Below are 22,025 nucleotides of genomic sequence, written 5' to 3'. Positions count from 1 at the left end.
ACCAGTATTATAAACGATTGTTTACATTCGGTTAGTTTAGGGCCAGAGAGACAGTAAAATGGGGAAGGGCCATTGCCAGACCCAGATTTGATTGCTGGCACCAGAAGAGTCATCCCTGAGTTCAGTCAGGAGCACAGAGCACTGTTACAGTCCCAAACAAAAACAGATAAAGAAGGATAGTAAGCTTAAAATAAGTAAGCTGCTGACTGGACTGGAGAGAGAGAGAGAGAGAGAGAGAGAGAGAGAGAGAGAGAGAGAGAGAGAGAGAGAGAGAGAGCTTAAGTGGTAGAGAGTACATACCTAGTAGGCGTAAGGTCCCAAGTTCAATCCCCAGGACTGCATGGTTCCCTGAGTACCACGGGATGTAGCTCTAGTGGACCCTACTATGGGGTAGCCCTGAAGGATAAGAACTGCCAGGCCCAAGTACTGAACCAGCAGGCTCTCATCACCAGACTGAGCATCTCTGGGGTGGCCCAGGGTACCTGCCTCCAGGCCCTACTGGGAGTGGTCCCGATTGAAAACTGACCACCATGAACTTTCTTAATAAAAAAGTTAGGTGGGGAGCTGGAGCAATAGTACAGTGGGTAGGATGGTTGCCTTGCACACGGCCGACCCGGGTTCAATTTCCAGCATCGCGTATGGTTCCCTGAGTACCACCAGGAGTAATTACTGAGTGCAGGGCCAGGAGTAACCCCTGTGCATTGCTGGGTATGACCCAAAAAGCAAAAAAAATCAAACAAACAAAAAGTTAGGTGGAAAAATATGGTAATTGAAATATTTTTATTATACAACATAAAAATAATAGCCCTAGAATACAACACCATATTTTCTATAAAAATGTGTTCATCTAAGGCATTCAGAGCATTTTTTGATTATGATCTTTAATTTTTTTGATGATCTTCAATGTGTTCGTAAACACATCTATACACATCCACATGCACACAGCTGTACGAAGGCTGAACAAATCATACAAACAAAAGCAGCGAAGTTAGTTCATGACAGTATGTTAGGCTCACTGGTTACCATAGAAACAAACAGTCTACTTGGCAACTGAGACAAAAGTCACATTAGTAAATGCTTTCCGTTACATGAGTCATTAATTTCCTATGAGTTTTATACAGTTGCCTAATCACTTACACGAAACAAAGCAAAAGAATATGATTTGTGCTGGTAGTGTGGAAAGCCAAGTATTTCTAATATAAATTGATAATGCTGTGGATTGTGAAATACATAAGCACAAGACTAAAAAGTATTGCAATGGACATTATGTTTCAAAAGAGGTCAAGAAAATCTATAGGGCCAGAGTGACAGTATAGTGGGTAGGGCACCTGCCTAATTTGTGGCTGGCCCAGGTTTGATCCTGGCCAGGGGTTGGCCACATACTGGAGGTGCTCAAGGGCCATACGTGGTCAGTGGGAAAAACAATAGTCTAGTTTTGTTTGTTCTTATTTTGGGTCACATCCAGTGATGCACAGGGGTTACTCCTGGCTCATGCACTCAGGAATTACTTCTGGCGGTGCACAGGGGACCATATAGGATGCTGGGAATCAAACCCAGGTTGGCCGCATGCAAGGCAAAGGCCCTACCTGCTGTCTATTACTTCAGCCCTCCTCTGGAAACTGCCAGTGGGCAAACAAATACAGAAATCTAGAAGTCTAAGGAGAGGACAGGGCTGAAAGCAAATGTAACATGTACAAAGTGGTGACTGGCTCCTTGGAGATGGAGGAAGACATTCAGGGAAAGTGTGCGGAACAGGAAGAGAAGAGGGGTCGGAAGTCTGGAACTCAAGGAAATGTCATCAATTGTACCAGGGAGAGCAGGCACAGGCATCTAGAGTCGGTTGAGAGAGAAGCAGAACTCATGCAAAACCAAGGGAACCTGTTTTTAGGAAGAAATTGCTCAACAATGTCAAACATGTCAGAGAGGTCACGTCAGATAAAGATGAAAAGGAAGCAACAATGAGGTCACTGATAACATTGTCAAATGTCGTTTCAGCAAAAGGTGGGAGTGGAGGCTGATCACTCTGGGAAGCAGAGACAGGAAACACAGTCAGATGCTTTCAAACATTTTAGTAATGGAGAAAATATGGATAGCAGCCAGATGGGAACATGGAATAGGAGGAGGATTTCCTCTTAACATGCAAGAGGTGTAGGAGCTTGCTAGAGTGCTGAGAGGCAAGAACCAGTAAAGAGGAAAAGCCCAAGATCAGAGAGGATTTCAATGAGGTATGGGGAGGTGCCATCCCTAAGAATGGGAAGGGCAGGGGATCCAGGTCCCAGGCTGGAGGGTGGCTCTTAGTACATTTAAAGCGGGCAAGTACGTCATCATTGCCCAGAACTGCTCTAGAAGGGAATTTCATTTATATAAAACACAGTGTGGGCAGGTCCTTGAATAATGTCTGCTAAATATTTGCTTATTAGCAATGTGTTGTATATTTAAAAAATCTCTGTCATCTCATATAAGAAAGATTGGCATTTGGTGATTTGGCATTTGTGCTCGTGAGAAACTTCAAATGTCTAAAAGTATGCTAAATTATGCCCTTTAAACAGTCTGATCATTGAATGTGTTTTGAGGAAACGGTTTACACCACCACGAGCGCTTTAAGAATACAGGTTTACACTTTTGAAACAGCATACATTTCAACCACCGAAGTGTCAACAGTACCACAGTCTACTGGATCCCTCTACCTCCTGCTCCCTGCCTCTGGGAACCACAGTTCTCAGTCAGAATTCAAAGATTTTTCTGTCAAGCACCACAGGGAGTAGCTGTAGGGACCACCATGCTGCACCCAGCAACGCTCAGGGGACCCTGTGGTGCGGGAATTGAACTTGAGTCTATGTCGAGCACCCACCCTACCTGTTGTTCTACCCGCTGGCCCCTTCTCTTTTGGAATTAATGTTTTTATGTTTTTCCAGATAAACACCTATGAGAGGAATTACAGGATCATATTAAAGGTCTATTTTGACTATTTCGAGGAATGTCCTTACTATTTTCTACACAGATCATGAAAGAACTCACATCCCCACAACAGTGGACCAGGGTTCCTTTTTCTTTAAGCCTTCACCAACATATATTCCTTCTGGTCTTTTTAAAACAGGTCACGAAGAGATATTTATTCTTTAAGTACCCTCCTCTGATCACAGGTCAATTTTTTGGAGGGAGCACACTCTCAATGCTCAGAGTGTACTACTGGCTTTGTGCTCAGGGATCATACCTGGTGGTAATCAGGGGACCATATGGGGGGGGGGGGCAAGGACAGAACCAGAGTTAGTTGCGTGCAAGGGAAATGCTTCACTCTCTGTGGTAACACAGATAAGAGTGTGAGTACTGCGATTCGGTGTGTCCTCCCAGCCTGCCCTGGCACTGACAGTGTGTGAGAGGCTGCCAGTACCGCCAGTGTCACCTGAAGGTCCCGGCACTGCCGTCCTAGCCCAGTGACCCTGACACAGCAGGGCCCAAATAGTTTCGCATCCTCAGGCCCTGGTGGTGAACCAAAGCTGAAGCAGTGGACCAGGTGACCCACTCGCATGCCCCCCACCAAAAAAAAAAATCCAAAGAAATAAACTTTACAATTTCTATAATATAAAAAGAAAAGTCCTTCAAGAATAAAGGAAATTAAAATTGGGCCTTGTATATAGGAATAAAAATGTCCTCACACTTCTTAGAAACAAAGGGACAAAAGAACAGAGGGTCTAACTTCACAGACTTTGGAAGCTGATGTGAGCCAGGGATCCCACCAGCAAAGAAAACTGCCCTGGACAAAGGCAAAAGAAAGACTGCTAGCATTGCAAAAGGATCATCTGGGCACCATTTCTGAACACTTTGTGAGAATACAAAAAAATGAACAAGTTAGATCATAAAAACCAAGAAAAGTCAAGAAACCAAGTCAGTCTATTTTATGTTCTTTCAAATATTACTTGTGAATAGGATTTTTCATCCTTTCTGAAAAGTCCCCAAACATGTCGAAATAACAGGCATTAAAAGCTTCCTCAATCATGAATTCCAATAGGGAATTTACTTACTCAAGAAATATAGGCTCCTTTAGGTCTGTAGACTGAAGGCCAAATTCATCAACTATATACTCAGCTGCCCATGATAAACCTTTAACCCTTCCATATTTGTTCCCACGTATATGTTTGGCTTTGGGGTCATACCCGGTGGTGTTCAGGGCTTACTCCTAGCTCTGCACTGAGGAATCACACCTGACAAGCTTGGGGGATCATATAGGATATTGGGGACTGAACCTGGGCTGGCAGTGCATAAGACAAATGCCCTCCCTGCTGTCCTATTGCTCCACCCCAGATCCATTTTATATTTTTCCACTGCTGACTTGACTCTTCATTTCCTTATTCACTGGTCCCTCCCCAGTCTCATATCCCCTGACACCCCCACACTGTTCTCTTTTGTGGGGAAACCCCCCCAAATGCTTTTTACCCCCTTCCTGCCATCCAACCTCATCTGAGTGGCATAAAAAAGGAGGGGAGCCAATATTAGACCCAGAAGACCTGGGCTCAAATCTCATTTCATTCAGGCTTAATTAAATTAAACCTGAATTAAACCCCTCTACATGTGTTTCCTCTTTCATGAAATGTTTCACAGTTGTGAACTGATAAACATGTTGCCTGAATCTACAAATGTATTAAAAATTCACTTCAAAGTTTGGTACTTTAAGTGGGTAGAGCACTTGTCTTGCATGCAGCCAACCCAGATTTGATCCCGGACATTCCATATGGTTATCGTGGGCACCACCACCAGGAGTGATTCCTGAGTGCAGAGCCAGGAGTAATCCCCGAGCATTGCTGGGTATGGCCCCCCAAACAAAAAAAAGTTCGGTACATTAAACTTTTATCTATACATCTAAATATGTGTACGTGTGTATACATCATTATGTAAAACTATAAGGTCTATTAATCCAACTCAGAAGTTTTTTTCTATGATGAATTTCACGAGTCCCTGGGTAAAACTATTCTCATGTTCCTGTGAGAAATCCGTAAGTACAGCTGGAGCTGCCTTACAAATGACAGATACTGAGAAGCAAGGGGAAGAGGAATTTAATGAAGTTTTGCTGAGTGTTAGTCCTCCTTCTGCGAACTCAATAGAAACAAAGTTAAGTTCCCCAGTGAAGACACTAAGCAGCTAAAGCCAAAGAACCCAGGAGATACCTCAAAAGGATGGAGCGTATACCTTGCACACACAAGGTCCTAAGTTTGATGCCTTGCATTGCATGGCTCCCTGAGCATTGCTAGGTCTGGCCCCATGGCCCTCGGTAGGTACCAACCAGCCAGAGCAGCCTGCGGTGCAGGGCCTGAGCGCACCAGGCACACGGCTGGGGTTAATGCCGCGGGGAGGAAATCCTCAGCTCTAGCTGGGGGCCCTCCACAGACAGATCTATTTGCAGAGAAGGCTCCAGAATGTTTACATTCTTGAGACAGGGTTAATTGAGCCAAAGCCACAGTTGGAATGCAACAAAATAGCACAAAGATCTTAAAAATTATACTAAAGCTTTACTGTGAGGGTGTTGTCTTGGTTCTTCTTAAAATAACGAAAATGCTAAACTGCCGAGAAATTCTGAGGAAGATGCTGATGAAAACCAAAAGCACTGCAACAGTCTAGCACGCGCTACCCCAAAGGGAGCTCTAGGGCAGAGACACAGGCAGCCCCCAGAGATCACCAGGATTGTCTGTGGAAGAACCGTGCCCACACCCAGGGGAAGGGCCTGGGCTGACAGTCCTGTGATAGTGCGCCCAGTGGTCCATTCATCAGAGCCAGTGTAAGCCCCATCTTTATGCACCACAGCGAATGGCTTGCCACGACTGATCCCCTGTTCCTTCCATGGATCGAAACCCCAGAGGTGAGCGTAAGTGAGTTAGAGAAACTGCAATGAGTCTTTAGGTCAGCTTCTCAATTATTTTATAATTGCCTGCCTTGTATAGGTTACCACAGCAAAGATAGTGCTTCGATTCATTTCTCCTTTGGTCTTTTTTCATGGGGGGGGGTCCCCACACCTGGCTATGCTCAGGGCTTACTCCTGGTAGGACCTAGGGACCATATGTGTGCACTGGGGTTAGTGGCAAGCAAGGCAAAAGACCAGCTGTCTTTCTGGCTCTCGGATTCATTTTGACTTGCTATCAGTTGAAACTAATTTACTGTCTTTCAGGTTAGGAAGTGGCAGGTGCCAAGATTTCAGTTATTACTGGTTGCATACACTTTATTAGTACGAGAAGGTTATAATTCTCAATAATGATCTCAATAGACTGCAAGTGCATAAGACCTGTATTACTGACTTAATAACTGTCTTCTTATATTAATAGAAATCACTAAAATAAATCAATAGATAATTTACAGTTGTTTATGAAGTATTCTTTACTAATTTGACCTACTAGTCAAAATTTTGGAATCTATCATTTTCTTTTTTTGCAAGGACTAGGGCTGGAGCGATAGCACAGCGGGTAGGGCGTTCGCCTTACACGCGGCCAACATGGCCGACCCGAGTTCGATTCCTCCGCCCCTCTTGGAGAGCCCGGCAAGCTACCGAGAGTATTCGATATGCCAGACACAGTAACAACAAAGTCTCCAATGGAGACGTTACTGGGCCCGCTCGAGCAAATCGACGATCAACGGGAGGGCCTTTACCTTTACCTTTACCTTTGCAAGGACTAGGAAGAATCTTTTTGGGGGGGGAGGAGGGGTTTTTTGGAGCCACACCTGGCCCCCAAAACAATCTTTTCTAACTACTTTTCTGATACTGTTATTTCTCCTACTGTGTCTGTCTGGGCACAGCTGAGATGGCGATGCTCACAGTAAGACGTTCCCTAGAGCTTTCCTGATTCCCTGGAGCTTTCCTGAAGTCACTCCTCTACCACGTGGATATAGGTGAGAACTCACATTCAGTATGATACGAAGAGGTTTTACTTAAAAAATTAATTGGGGGCTGGAGCAATAGTATAGCTGGTAGGATGTTTGCCTTGCATGTGGCTGACCCAGGTTCAATCCCCCGCATCCCATATGGTCCCCTGAGCACCGCCAGGAGGTGATTTCTGAGTGCAGAGTCAGGAGTAACTCCTGAGTACTGCCAGGTGTGACCTGAAAACAACAACAACAAAAAACAAAATTAACTTATGGGACCCTAAGCTATCCTCAAAAAAAAAAAAAAGAACAAATGGAAATAAAAATCTTAATGGCTTTGTGTTTAGATGATCAGCACCAGAGAATTCCCAGAAACTGCTATTAAAACCAGCTGTGCAGCTGCAGACAGCAACAAGGAAATCGACAATGTTTCAACTGGAAAAAACCTGTCACTCGAGTGAGTTTATTCTTGTGGCATGTGGGGGATGACTCACCCAAATGAACTGAAACAACACGGAAAGTCCAAAATCAAGACTATGAGTAGTAAGCAGTTTTTCATTTCATGAAGATGGAGTCTTAGATGGAGTCTTGGCAGAAAGATGGACTTTCAATGGGGAGGGCGGGGAGGAGCGGTTGTTTTTAATACTTATATCCCTCTTCTCTTATGGTGCGACAATGCCCAGGTTTATGACCGCTATCAAGTACTCCATCCTACAAGTGAATGCATAAAATAAAATGGTTGCTGGTTTCTGTTTCTCCTCTTTCACTTCTCCTTTTCCTCATTGACAAATTTCCGGGAAGAGCAGTTAGACTTCATGCCTTTGTTACTTCCTACCTGTTTATTCCACAATCTTCTGGTTTCTGTGCTAAGACTCTAGTAAAACCTTTTGTTTTCGTTTTGGGGGTCACACCCAATGATGCAGGGGTTGTTCCTGGCTCTGCACTCAGGAATTACTCTTGGCAGTGCTTGGGGGACCATAGAAAGTGCTGGGGATTGAACCTGCTTAGTCACATGCAAGGCAAGTGCTCTACCTGCTGTACTTGGCTCCAATCCCTGTAACAAAACTTTTTATCTTCAGTTTACCACTGAGTAGTCACATGCCCTTCCCCCATATTTAAAAAATAAAAAATAAACCAAAACTGGCCCATTATTTTACATCATACATTAAAACTCACTCTCGGGGCTGGAGAGATAGCACAGCAGGTAGGGCGTTTGCCTTGCACGTGGCCGACCCGGGTTCAATTCCCAGCATCCCATATGGTCCCCTGAGCACTGCCAGGAGTAACTCCCGAGTGCAGAGCCAGGAGTAACCCCTGTGCATCACCGTGTGTAACCCAAAAAGCAAAAAAAAAAAAAAAACCAAAAACCAAAAACAAAAAACAAAACCAAAAACTTCTCTCTCTCAACATAATAAAAACTGCAATGTTAAGACCCCAAATTATAAAACTCCTAGAGGAAAACTTAGCTGGTAGGGGATGAAGAGATAGTACAACAGGTAGGGTACTTGCCTAGCATGTGGCTGACCGGAATTTAATCCCCAACACCCTATACAGACCCCTGAGATCTAGGAGTGATCCCTGAGGGAAGAGCCAGAAGTAAGCTCAGAACACTGCTGCACACAACCCCTAAACCAAAACAGAAAAAGAAAGAAAACATAGGTGGTAAGCTTTGTGATATACATTCATGGTGGCAATAATTTTTTTTTTTGATTCGGCACCAAAAGCAAAGGCAACAAAAGCAAAAACAAACAAAATGACACCAAGTTACATGGCTTAAGCACACACAGCAAACAAAACCACGCACACAAAGAAAAGGCAGCCTACTGAACTGGAGAAAATATTTTTAGAGAGAAAATATACTCTAAAAATAGTCTATTGAATAGAGTGAGCAAGAAGAGAACTCAGTGGAGTCAGAAGTCTGCGTGCAACTTCCCCAGAGAAGTGGGAGGGACAATGGAGACAAGGCTCACAGAAGCTGAGAGTCACGTTTCAAGAAATAGGTGATTCTCAATCGAGCAGAAAGGCACAGGGGTAAAGATCCAGACCACATAATGCAATCAGAGATGGGGGCGGGGTGATCCTCACAGGGGCAGCTTCTGTTGGGCTGGGGGGGGGTGCAGGTTAGAGCAGAGAGTGGGGGCTGTTTCAGAGACACTTGAAGACTATTCCGTCGTGAGGTCTGAATGAGAGCTGTAGAGACGGTGACCAACAGAGATTAAAGACCACATCAATGACACAGCCCTGAGCACCACCGAGTATGCCCCCTAAAATAAAAGACATGGTGAAACTTATTATTGAAAAATATATTCTTTTCTCCAGGAGCCAAGGAGATCGCACAGCGTTTAGGGCCCAACCCGGATTTGATCCTAGCCCCTCCACCCCCGCCTTGGCCCTGTGTCACGGGTGGGGAGGAATCCCTGTGCACTGCTGGGGGTCCCAAGCACCACAGGGCCTGAGCAGCAACATATCCTCGGACCCTAGAACTGGATCTGGCCGGGTCAGTGGGCTATTAGTCCAGCTGGCTGAGTGGGAGTGCCCCTTAGGACCCCTGAGAATCACTAAAGTCTCCCCACAGGAAAACCTGACGGGTGAGGGTCACGATGAAGTATGTAAGGAGGAGAGTATGAGACGCAGAAACAGGAAAGAAAGGTGGGGAGCAGAGCACCTCGCCGGAGCTCATTCTCAAGCAAGGAACAGCTGGAGAAACAGGCTCCGGCTACCAGGTCCCATCCTGGACGCAAAATTCTTTATATCCATACTAGATATCTTAAGGCTCTTTAGGCCTGTAAGCCACAGCAGAAGGCTGAAATGCTATCCTTGGTGACCTGACCTCAGTCCCTGGACTTCCAGTCTGCTCGGACTTCCTACTGGTGTAATCCTCACCAACTCCTCCTCCTGTACCTCCTGGTCCTGCGTTGGAACAAATGCTCCCATTCTCTACCTCACTACTCACTGCCCAACAAAAGCCCAGCTCTCACATGAGGACACTCTTCCGGAGCCCTGGACAGTGCAAGGTGGTTTTTCTTCCTAAAACGCAGACCCAACATTCCAGTCACCCTGGCAGGGGGCAATCCTACGTTCAAGCTTGAGATTTAAAAGACTAAGACACACGGTGTCTGGCTACATCAGGCGTTTCCTTTCCTAGTTCATGCCAAACTGAAGTGCCTGTTTTACATCTCTCTCCTCCCGCTAACACTTGCGGGCAAACACTGCTCATTTTCACACGAGTCAGAGACCTGAGACCCTGCGTTATCTGCCCTCTGCTCGACTACACATGACTTTATTTAGGTTTGGGGGCTATATGCGGTGATGCACAGGAGTTACTCCTGGTGGTGTCTGGGGAACCATAAGGGATTCTGGGGACTGAACCTGGGCCGGATACATGCCAGGCCAAGTGCCCTCCCCGCTGTGCAAGAGCTGCAGCCCCTGCATGCTACTTTGGCGACACCCATATCCTAGCACAGGCCCATGTTCTAGTCTGCTGCACTGAGGGAATCTCAGGGTTAACATCCAGCTCTGAGTCATCTGCGCCACCAAATCTGTCCCAACCACATTCCTTCAATACGTACCTGAGTTCACAATTGCCAGAGGCCTTCACCTTCTCACCATTCCTTTTCCTGGTTTGCATTCCCTGTCTCTCTAACTGTGGAACTCATAGCTGATTCCTTCACTACTGTTCTCACCAACACGCTAAAACTCCTCAGCCCCCATGATTCATTTATTCCTGTCTCCAGCCTATGAGCACTGCTGGAGAAAAAACACAAATATGTACCTTGACACACTCACATTTATGTTTGAAATGTAAATTGGGCCTTTAGGCCTTTCCTATTCCTTACAGAAAGTATTCGAACATTCTGTCTGATTCTCGTGTCCCTCACTCTACTGTCCTGGATGTTCCTGGAAAAACTAAGATTACTAGCTCAGAATCCTCCTGCCCTCAGATGACCTTAGTATTTACTGCCCTGAGCTGTACTCTTTGGACCCTGCAGCATCAGAGCAAGCTAAAACTCCTCTCTTCTCTGTACCAGGAGCACCACCAGCACCGCATACATACACACACACACACACACACACACACCCCTGCTTCTGTTCCCTATCACTGTGTACCATCCAAATCTCTCTCTCTCTCTCTCTCTCTCTCCCTCTCTCTCTCACACACATACACAACACACACACCTGCTTCTGTCCCTTGTCACTGTGTACCATCCAAATATCCCACTTTCTCTCTGTTGAAACTTTATTCAAGATCCTGCCAAGGAATTCTCTTTCTGTCACATTTCCCTTGTCCACCTCCTCCAATCCTCTTTACTCCGCTTGCATTTTGGCTGATGTAATTTTTATACAGCATGGACATTTTGCATAAAGCCTATTAAAATAACACATATGGGCAAAATGACTTAAGAAATGTGAACTGGAGTTATTAAAAGGTGAAATCACAGAGGGCAAGTGAGGCAGGAATTCACTCATTTACTAAATAGCCAACGTTGATTGAGTAAGGGGAGCTGGCAGTCAGATAGTAGGTCGGGGCAGGTGTGTGACACAGAGCTGATGAGGTATTTGATCTAGATCAGGAAGAATGGCTGGCATCTGAATTAGCGGAAAGGTGACAAACGGGTAGGAAAGGGAGACATGGACATGTTTGGCTAATTTAAGCAAATTGATTTTAACTAAAATACACAGTTCAGGAAAAGTGGTACTGGGGAATAAAATGAAAAAGCTTCATCACAGAATCTTGGAGTTAAAGAAAGTCTGAAGAATCATGTACATTGATGTTCTTCAACCTTTTTACACTTTCAAACCTCTTCCGCATCTGGTTCGCTGACCCACAGCTAGAACCAAGGTGCAGACCTGTGACCAGCCACAGCTGGTGGCTGGTGGCTGAAGACAACGGCCCAGGTTATCTGCCTACTTGGCACTGAGGTAGCTTATTCACAACTAGACCGCCCTAAATCTTGGAGATTATTATCTCGAAGATTCTGACTAGAAACCTATTAAAGTCTCTTTCCACCAGGTGGGCACACAGGTGATGAGTGTAAGGTTGGAATTAAGTGTGTGAAAACCATCATGAACAGCACTGTAAGTCACAGGATCTTAAGCAAAGAAAAGATTCTTTAAAAAAAAGAACCCGCATGCCCTCATTCTACACTCCAATGCACAGAACCTAAGTTGATTTTCTCTTTCCAGGGCAGTCTTTTAAGAGTGTCATTTCACGACATGTGATCTGGAATAAAATGAAGCTATTTTTCTAAGGCATTGCATATCTCATCTCTAAAAGAGCCGTGTCCCTGAGGCTAACACTCCTCTGATTTCTGTCGTACTGTTCTCTTTCTAACATGTGTCTTTCTCGGGGCACATGAACACTTAGAAAGATCCCATTTCTTCATTGTCCTGAGGGATGTCTTCTGTGCTTAAGTACTAGTCAACAGGCTGTGAATGTAAGAGACACCCCCCCCCCACACACACACACACCCTTGCCCTTTTCTCCTTCCTAATGGCTGGACTCTGGATGTAGTGACAATTAGTTCTTGTGGCTGAGAACCTGGGCACAGGAGAGGCAGAAGATAATTTAAAAAAGAGCCAGGGTCCCTGACAATTTCAAAGAGAAATTCCCATACGTCTGGAAAGATATTTGTTTGTCACTTGTTTTTTTTTTATGTGGTATGGCATCTGATATATATCCTAATCCAATAGGAGGCAACATATCCTGAAAGAGGGATTTTGTAGCAATTAAATAAAATTAGGAGAAAAATACATATACAAATTCTTTTTTTAACTTAAAGACAATAATCTTTGCCCTAGACAGTCATCCTGGTTCTCTATTAGTCAAGATTTCTCAAAATTTCAATTTGCTTGCCTAGATTTCTATTTGACCATGGCCCTCCAAGTCTGACACACCAAAATGAACATTATTTCTTTATCATCAGTTTGTACAAAGAACAGAATACACTTCCCTACATAACTTCCTCATACACTGAATCTGGAGAGCTCTGTACAATTGTCATCCTTAGTAAAGCCATAACACATCCTTTCTCTAATTATATGTGTTTCTTCAATAACTGTAAATTGGCTACTGTGAACAGCTTGCTGAATATTAACTTAGTGGTGTAAAATGGCATTAGCAGTATTTTTATAAGCGCAGGTTTTAAAAATAGGAAAAAAAAGGCTCAATTACCCAATCATCAGAATACATGTCGAAGATTTATGACTGAGGAACCTACACTTTCAGAAAGAGAAAAGATGCATCTTTCCTTAGTCAGTAATAACCTAAGTAATAACTTTGGGGTTATTACTGGGAATAGAACAAAAGGGAATGCCCTGCCACTGAGGAAGGGTGGGGTGGGAGGGATACTGGGACCCGTGGTGGTGGAAAATGGGCACTGGTGGAGGGATGGGTGTTTGATCATTGTATAATTGAAACCCAAGCACAAAAATTTGTAAATCTACAACTGTACCTCATGGTGTTTCACTAATAAAAATTTTTAAAAAAAATTTTTAAAAATTTTGGAAAACAGTATGGATGATTCTCAAAAAACTAGAAATTGAGCTCCCATTTGACCCAGCAATACCACTCCTGGGAATATATCCCAGAGAGGCAAAAAAGTATAGCCGAAGTTACATCTGCAATTGTCTGTTTATTGCAGCACTCTTTACAATAGCCAGAATCTGAAAAAAAACCTGAGTGCCTGAGAACAGATGACTGGTTGAAGAAACTCTGGCACATTTACACAATGGAGTACTATGTAGCTGTTAGAAAAGACGAAGTCATGAAGTTTACATACAAGTGGTACTACACGGAAAGTATCATGTTAAGCGAAATGACTCAGAAAGAAAGGGATAGACATAGAAAGATTGCATTCATCTGGGGAACATAAAGTAACAAAATAGGAAACTAACACCCAAGTATGGCAGAGATTAGTACCAGGAATCTTACTCAATGACCCGGAGGACAACCACACATGTTAGGGGAAGGGGGAGCTCAGAAAGAGAAGGGAACACCAAATAAAGGGTGTTGGGAGGATCCGCCCATGATGGGAGAGCATGCTGAGGGTAGACTGTCGACCAAGCATGATTGCCACTCAATGCCTCTTTTGCCGACCATGGCACTCAAAAGGAGAGAGAGGGAAATGCCCTGCCACAGAGGCAGGGTGGGATAAGGGCTGGGGGGGGGGGAGGGGATGCTGGGATCCGTGGTGGTGGGAAATGCGCACTGGTGGAGGGATGGGTGTTTGATCATTGTATAATCGAAACCCAAGCACAAAAATGTGTAAGTCTACAACTGTACCTCATAGTGCCTCACTATTAAAAAATAAATAAATATAAATTTTTTTTTAAATAAAAAAAAGATTAACTAAGGAATTTTTTTTGAAAAAAATCTATTTCCATTTACTGGACATTTTTCTGGCTCTGCTGGCATTAAGAGATCTCTGGTAGGTCAACATCAGCCCAGGATAAGACACAGAAGATTCTACTGATGGTCTGGAGGGCACCTGGAAAGTTTGACCCAAATCAGCCTTTCATCAACAGCTCAATCCCACCAGGATTAGTTGTTCCTTTCCTTCTTCTCTGTTCTGAACAATTTTTTTGTTTTTCTTATTAAACTGTATTAAATGATTCTCAAAAAAAATAATAACCTTGGGGCAAATTGAACGGGGCCAGATCCAGTGACCTATTTGGTGGTATCATTTACCAGAACTAATTTTTTGAGAAGAGTTCTTACTATATACATGGTAACTATTTTATTCAAACATAAAAATGAGAAAACCTCTAAGGTAAGCTCTGAGAAGTAGCAATTTAGGGCTGTAAGAGCATATCCTGGCAGGCTGGTTGAAAGGTTGAGACACTCTGTCTTGCATGAGGCTGACTCCTGTCTGATGCTGGGTCCCCTGACATGCTTTCCTGAGCACTCAGTATGCAGCCCTGCAGCCTCCCCGCAATGCTGCAGAGGCCCAAGTCATCTCCAGAACAACGGGGGCTGAGAAGCACCACATTCCTTGGGCCTTTGCACTGGCCCACGGACCCAGTTGGCCAAGAACTGCAGATGGGATCCCCAAAGCATTCCTGAACCTCCTGAACACCAAAACCATTTTTTTTTAAAGAAGAAAAAAAGAATATACCCTGGAGACAGAGCACCTTCCAGCTCTGCCCTTTACTAGCCGTGGATTTTCTGTACCTCTTTGTACTTCTGTTTCTTTTTCTTTTCTTTTCTTTTTTTTTTTTTTTTTGCTTTTTGGGTCACACCTGGCAATGCACAGGGGTTACTCCTGGCTCTGCACTCAGGAGTTACTCCTGGCAGTGCTCAGGGGACCATATGGGATGCTGGGAATCGAACCTGGGTCGGCCGCATGCAAGGTAAACGCCCTACCCGCTGTGCTATCTCTCCAGCCCCAAGTACTTCCGTTTCTTTAGGTTAAAAAAATGAGAGTAATAGCAGCAGTAATAATTGTACCTTCCTCTTTTGATTATTTGAAAATTAAATATAAAGACTTAGAAAAGTTCCTGGTACATGAGGAAAGTGCTCACTACAGGTTAGTTACCTACGTTATTATCATATAATTACTATAAGAACCGCTGGAATGAATGGCCTCATTTCTGTTCAGGGTGCAAAAAAATCAAGTGATATATGTTAAAATAGCATTTTCTAATAGTGGTTATTTTTTAATATTTGTGACCCATTCGTCATTTTTTAAATCTTAAAACATTAATTCATTGAAGATCAAATGCATAATAATATCAAAAGCCACAAAACTCTACTTGCTCCTTGACTCAATTTCATTTCTATTAATTTTAAATAAGCAATCAGGATGTGCACAAAAATTTGCCATAAGGAATATTACTGTAGTTTATTTATAAAAGTTTTAATAAGGGGCTGGAGAGAAAGTAGAGTAGAGAGGGCGCTGGCCTTCATACAATTGATTTGGGTTAGTCCCCGGCACTGCATACGATTTCCAAACAATGCTAGGAGTGATTCCTGAGCGCAGAGCCAGGAGTGAAGCCTAAGCACCACTGGGTGTGGCTCAGAACAAAACAAAAATCTAAGCAAACCATAAAGGACATTTAATAAAAAAGAAAGGAAAAAGACTCCCAAAAGGGGCTTGGTTCAATAAATCATGGAAAACTGAACAATGAGATGGTATCCTTTTACTAAAAAAATTTGATTATTGAATATTTAATATGAGGAGATACGTTAAGTGAAAAAAGTAAGTGCAGTATTCATTTCTAGTTAAAAAAGCATTTAAGTGAAAGTATCTGGGAGAGTGCATAGATGTTCACAGATCAATAAAGACTTACATTGGTAATAACTTCAGGAAGTTCATTTATATGCAGTTTTTGTGCAGTTGTTTTTCTTTTGTTTTCTAAGTTTTCCACAGAAATCTACATTACTTTTGCAATAAGGAAAATATTAGTGAAAAGAAATACACAATGTGCAGGGAATTAAAATTCTGAAAACATGAGGGTGTACTTTGGCCAAAGAGAAAAAATATCCCTTTGGCTTGTTTACCAAGTAACTGATCCAATATACAGATGTGCTCATTAGTTTCCTGGACACTCCCTGAACTCACATGGCATTTTGCTACAAGTTCATGTGAAATCTCAAAAGCCATCTTAATGCTTTCACAAAGAGAAGAGTACCCAGCAAAGATTTAGATAATTCTAGTCTTCTATTTTTGAAAGGTCTTCAAAAATATTTTACCAGCAATAACCTGACTTCAGGTTATTGGACTCGTATGTCAAATCCAACCTTCTACTCCAACAGTTTAATTACTTCTAATTTTTAGATTATTTTCTTCTAACACCTTCACTGAACAAATCTTTCCAGGAGAAACAAGAGAAGCATTTATTTTCACTAACAATTTTTACAAAGTGGAACAGTGTAAAGACGTTTTAGATAAATATTTTTAGTAAGCAGGTTTACTTAGAAATGGCTAGAATCTTCCATCAAACAACACCCATAATGTTTCCAACTGCTTACCAGGCTATCTCCTCCTTATAGTAAACATAACATACCTCTTCTTCTCCACATTCTACTACACGCCCTTCAACAGAACAAAGTTTCTTCCCAGCTTGACTTACCTCTCTGTCATGTCCCTGAGACCATCGATGACATTATCATTTCATCAGTCACTTACCTGAGAAACCTCTGCATTCAGCTTATTTTTAATAGCCTCCTAATTTGTCTCCTTATCTCATATCTTGAATCCAAATAGCATCACCCCGCCAGCCAGTTTAATTGCCACTCTAATCATCTAATAACCGTGCAACAATCTCAGATTGCATTATTATCCTATGAGCAGTGGAAAGCAAATTCTCTTCAAAAGCTTTCAAGTCTTTATCTGCTGCTCTGTTCAGTGTGAACTGCAGCCAATCTGGCTGATGGAGCACCGAGTCCTCCGGATGACTTGCTCAGGCTCTCCTCCCACTCCCTTTCTTGTCAATGCAAATTCCTTCTCCCAGCTAGTTCAGCTGAAAACGCTAATGTGGCTTCCAGTAACCATTAGTAAGTAATTTTTTTTTTGGAGGCAGGGTGCCCCACACCTGGTGGTGCTCACAATTGCTCCTGGCTCTGTGCTCAGGGATTACTCCTGGCAGTGCTTGGGGAACCATAAGAAGTGCCAGGGATCGAAACGGGATTGGCTGTGTGCAAGACAAGTGCTTTAGCCCCTGTGCTATCTCTCCAGCCCAATAAACCTTTTTTTTCTTGCAGAATTTCAACAACACTGACATACTGCCTGACCCATTGATTAAACACTATATCATACTGTCTCTTATTGTCAAGCAATTATACCTCTAATTTCATTAAACAGAGGTCATTCCCTCTGGGCCTTTTTTTTTTTTTTAACTTCTTATAGCTCTTGGCAGAGTTGGCAAAGCTGGCGGGCAGTCCTTATATACCTGCCAAGCATTCAATTAATATTTGGTAAAAAATGATCTCTCTTTAATTTTTGGTACAGAGACATGTATATTTATAATTTCTATGTACTTCTAGGCTTTATTCTATCAAAATAAATACTACTTTATGTAGGCTCATGGCCTGCTACCTTAACCCTCTTCTGTATGTAGAGTTCTCTTTGTATTTTAAATGGGAGAAATACTACAGCACATTAACTACAGAAGAAACGCAAAGTTTATCTCTAAAATCAAAAACCTAACATTTAGAGACACAATATCTGCACCCTAAAGTGAAACTTTGTGTCATTTTAAAATGGCATATTCACATCTTAAGGCACCTCAGATTTTCTTTTTCCTGATACCTTTCTTAAATCAACAAATATTTCTTTTGTAGTTGGCTGGATAAAGGAATTAAGGACAGTATCTAAAGGAAACAATCCCTCTGGATAAGTTGCTTGCTTTCTCTTTAAATGGCAACTGAGTGCCAAAGCTTTGTTTCGTGCTTGGGGAAGATCCTATTAATCCATTATTACAACAGGGCCAGAGAGAGCTCAATGGGCCTAACTCATCCTTTGTAGGTGGGAGAGACTGCCTCAATCCTGACAGCACATAAGAGTTCCCCCAGTACCACCAACTTACTCCTCAGCACTACGGGGTGAGCCCCCAAGTCAAAAACAAACTCCCCCCAAACCAATAAAATTCTAACAACAACTTCATATTAATGATGGCTTCTAGTTTGTGGATGAAACTTTTCAGAGACTCAATGACCTATAGGTTAGACTACTGGTAAAAGCTAGGCCTTAGGCGCAAATACACACATACACGTACATACTCAAGAGCACTCTTCTTTTTAAAACTGTTTTATTCTAGGGCTACAACCAGCGGTGCTGTGGACTTACTCCTGACTCTGTGCTCAAGGATCACTACCAGCAATGCTCAGGGAACCACATGGCGTCTAGGGATAAAACCAGGGTCAGCCACGTGCAAGGCAAGCACTTTAACCTCTGCATTCTCTCTCTGGCCCCAAGAGCACTATTCAACCTAGTGACCTTGACTAAAGTCAAATCACTCTGCATTCTCCTGCCTAACTCTTGCAGAGCGCAGATAAAATGATTCTCCTTTGCTTGTTAAAAACATTAGAAAGTGCCTTACTGAGTTTGGTTCACAACTTCCTCCTCTACCTGACATCTGAAGTTAGACTTATCTAAGAATCTCAGCACTTCACTCATCAGGTGTAGGGATCTTGGGAAAGTTGGTTATACTTTTCTGGGTCTCAGTTTACTCGCCCACAAAATGGGACTCCCGACTTCCAAGACTTCCTCGAAAAATTAACCAACATACGTAAAGGATCTAAACTACAAGACCTGGTCTGTAAACACTGAGTAATTTAGCGTGAAGCATGCCAAACCAACAACCAGAGGGAGTAGGTAGGTGGCAGCGAAGCCACCAGCAGGTGTCACCACTGGCCCAGGAGAGCAGGTTTGCATGCAGTGGGGTCGATGCAACCCTGTCACTTGAACCTGCAGGACATCCAAGGGTTTTCAGTTTTCAGCACCTACTTTCAGCTGCCACTACAGTATTTGCTGCACTGTTTTCAGTGCCATCATCCACTGACCGGTGAGTTAAGAAAAATACAACAAATTTTATATTTGTGGATAATAAATATAAAACAAATCTGCATAACAAATCCGCTCAATATCCACATGAGTGCACTACTACCCTCAATTTACATTTTAAAACTATTCTTGAAGGTGCATTTAAAAAAAATCCTGAGATTCAATGGTGCTTGAGCTAAGTATATATGGTTCCCTGCTTTAATACTGCCAAGCCAGACTTCTAGCCCCAATACCACAGCTTCTTTTAACATGACTTTCTTTACATTAATAGGAATGGTAGGTAAAAGAAAAAAATTCAGGTTAAAAACTGGGTGCAGAGAGATAGTACAGTAGGTAGGGTACTAGATTTCCATGGGGTGACCTGGGTCGAATCCCCGACACCTCATATGGGTCTCCAGGGCCTGTCAGGAGAGATCCCTGAGCGCTGCTGGGTGTGGCCTCCCCAAAAGGAACCCTAAATGTTGGCAAAATCACCATTAACTGTTAGCCCTTCCCTCCTGGATTTCAGGGGCTTTCTAAAGCCCACTTTATTTACCGTGGAAAAGCTGTTAGGGTTGCAAGCATACACCACATTGACATAATGCTGTTCTACAAGGAGGTATATGTTTTAGGGGTACAATTAGACAACCTTCTAAAAGAAACACCACCACACTGTGCCCTCCCCACCTCACACCAAATCATTAATATTTCTCTAGGAGAGCTCTCCTTTTTTAAGAAAAGGTTGGGGACTGGTCCGATTCTGCGGGCAGGGAGCTTGCAGTGCCCAATGAGGGTTCATCCTGACACCCCATATAGCCCCGAGTGCGGCCAGCAGTGATCCCGGAGCCTGCACAACAGGGTGTGGACCCCAAACTAAAACCGACAAAAAATAGTTCAATTTTCTTGAAGAGCACTTAGTGGGAGCTGGAGTATGAGTGCAGTGTGGGAAGGCGTTCGCCTTGCACGCTGCATACCCGGTTAGGATCACCCCACGGTTCCCCGTAAGCAGCAGGGTCCAAGGGACACTGGAGCACTAGCCGCTGTGGCATCCCTAAGCCCCCAAATAAAATTAAAATACAATTTAAATTGAAAAAAAAAAAAACAACCACCAGATAAATCCGTCAGCCTAAGAATAACCCTGAAATTACTCAAGGAGTCCGAGCACTCCTGACTTCATTCTGCAGCCTGCCAAGGGCCCGCCTGGGAGAGCCCAGGGGCTCATTTCAAAAAAAAAAAAAAAAAATACCAGGGCAGGGCCCGGGCTCTGCTCCAGGTGCCGCGTCCCGCCGACAGAGACCCAGCAGCGGCCACTTCCAGATGAGTAATTCGGCGTGAGCCGCGCCGGGGGCTCAGCTCTCCCGTGCAGCGCGGCGCAGGCTCGCCAACGTCCAGCCTGGAGGGGCGACCCCGGCCACGGCCCTGCAGGCCAGAACCCCCCACCCCCACCCCACGCCCCCCAAGCCGGGAGGAGGCGCGGGTCCGCCTGCGCCCCGGCCGCGCTCGGCACTCGGGCGCCTCGGGCTTCTCTCTGTCCGTGCTTCCAGCCGCAGCCCAAGTTCCATTTTGCATGCGACGGACATGGACACGCCTCGGAGGGAAACCAGAAGCAGCCCCCTCCCCGGCGGCCGTTCTTGGAGAATTTCGGGGGGAAGCGCCAGATGCTGCCGGGAGAAGCGTCCGCGCGCGCGGGGAGGGCGGGAGCCCCGGGGGCCCAGCTGGAACCCATCTGCCAGGCGCGGGGGCCGGATCAATCAATCAATCAGCTCCGGGCTGATCGCGTGCAGGGGATGGGGGTCCCCGGGGAGGGGGGTCGCCTCCACGTCGCCCCGGGTCCCTGCGGGCGCGGTACCTGGGGGACTCGGCCGTGAAGCTGCCGCCGTCCAGCAGCCGCATCTTGCAGAAGAGCACCCCGTTGACGAAGGGCACCGAGGAGAGCTCCTCGAGCTCGAAGTCCACCTTGAACTTGAACTTCTTCTTCTTCATCATCGCGACGGCCAGACGCCCGCGAGCCGGGGGCGCGGGCCGGCGCCGCCGCTTCAGCTCGGCCGGACCCCGGGCCCGCCCAGCCCCATGGCCCGGGCCGCGAGCGGCGCGCGGGGGCGCGGCTGGGGGGCGCCGCGGGCCGCCCGGGGCCGGGGCCGCCGCCTCCCGCCGCCGCGCGGGCGCCGCCGCGCCGCCCCCGGCCGCCCGCGGGGAGCGCTCGCGCCGCAGCTCGCCGGGCCGGGGGGCGTCCGCGCGCTGCCCAGCGCCGCCGCGGCCCCGCGAGCCGCCGCCGCTGCCGCCGCCGCCGCGCGTCCGCTCGAGCCGGGAGCAGCAGCCCCGCCGCGAGCCGCCGCTGCCTCCGCGCGCCCCCAGCGGCCGCCACCGGCACTGCAGCGGGGCGGAACCCGGAGGGCGGGCGCGGCGCGGAGAAACCGACCCGCGCAGCAGCGCGGCCGTCACGCCTCCCGGGTTAAAATAAGACGCTTCGACCCCAAAGGCGCTGCGCTGGCTTCCTTCCTCCCGGCCTTTCTGGCAGTCCTTTTTTTTTTATTATTTTTTTAAAATTTTTTTATTCTCCGCCTCCTTTCTCCTCCTCCCGTTCCGTGATCGCCTGGGAGCCTTGGGTTTGAAAGTCTTGGGCTTGAAAGTCTTGGGTGAATCGGGTTCCTCCAAATCTCCACGCTGTTTCTGAGTTGCAATCCTGAAAACACGTTT

The 22,025-nt window shown here is 45.2% G+C and overlaps 1 protein-coding gene across 3 annotated transcripts in view; it reads right to left on the bottom strand.

The window, feature by feature from the left end:
- The window catches only part of EEIG2 (EEIG family member 2), a 59,873-nt gene extending 38,448 nt beyond the window's left edge, over positions 1 to 21,425 (bottom strand). For 2 of the 3 annotated variants that reach the window (XM_056139164.1, XM_056139165.1), the window contains exon 1: positions 21,178 to 21,424. In XM_056139164.1, the coding sequence (XP_055995139.1) occupies positions 21,178 to 21,314 (137 nt within the window). In that variant the 5' untranslated portion in view covers positions 21,315 to 21,424. Of the gene's footprint in view, positions 1 to 21,177 lie in introns of all 3 variants that reach the window. The other variant, XM_056139163.1, reaches the window with a different exon arrangement.
- Positions 21,426 to 22,025: the final 600 nt, after the last annotated feature.

Source organism: Sorex fumeus, unplaced genomic scaffold, assembly GCF_029834395.1.
Source record: "Sorex fumeus unplaced genomic scaffold, SorFum_2.1 ptg000131l, whole genome shotgun sequence".
Taxonomy (NCBI): Eukaryota; Metazoa; Chordata; class Mammalia; order Eulipotyphla; family Soricidae; genus Sorex; species Sorex fumeus.
The sequence above is the reverse complement of the archived record's forward strand: the minus strand, read 5'-3'. Positions and strand labels throughout refer to the sequence as shown.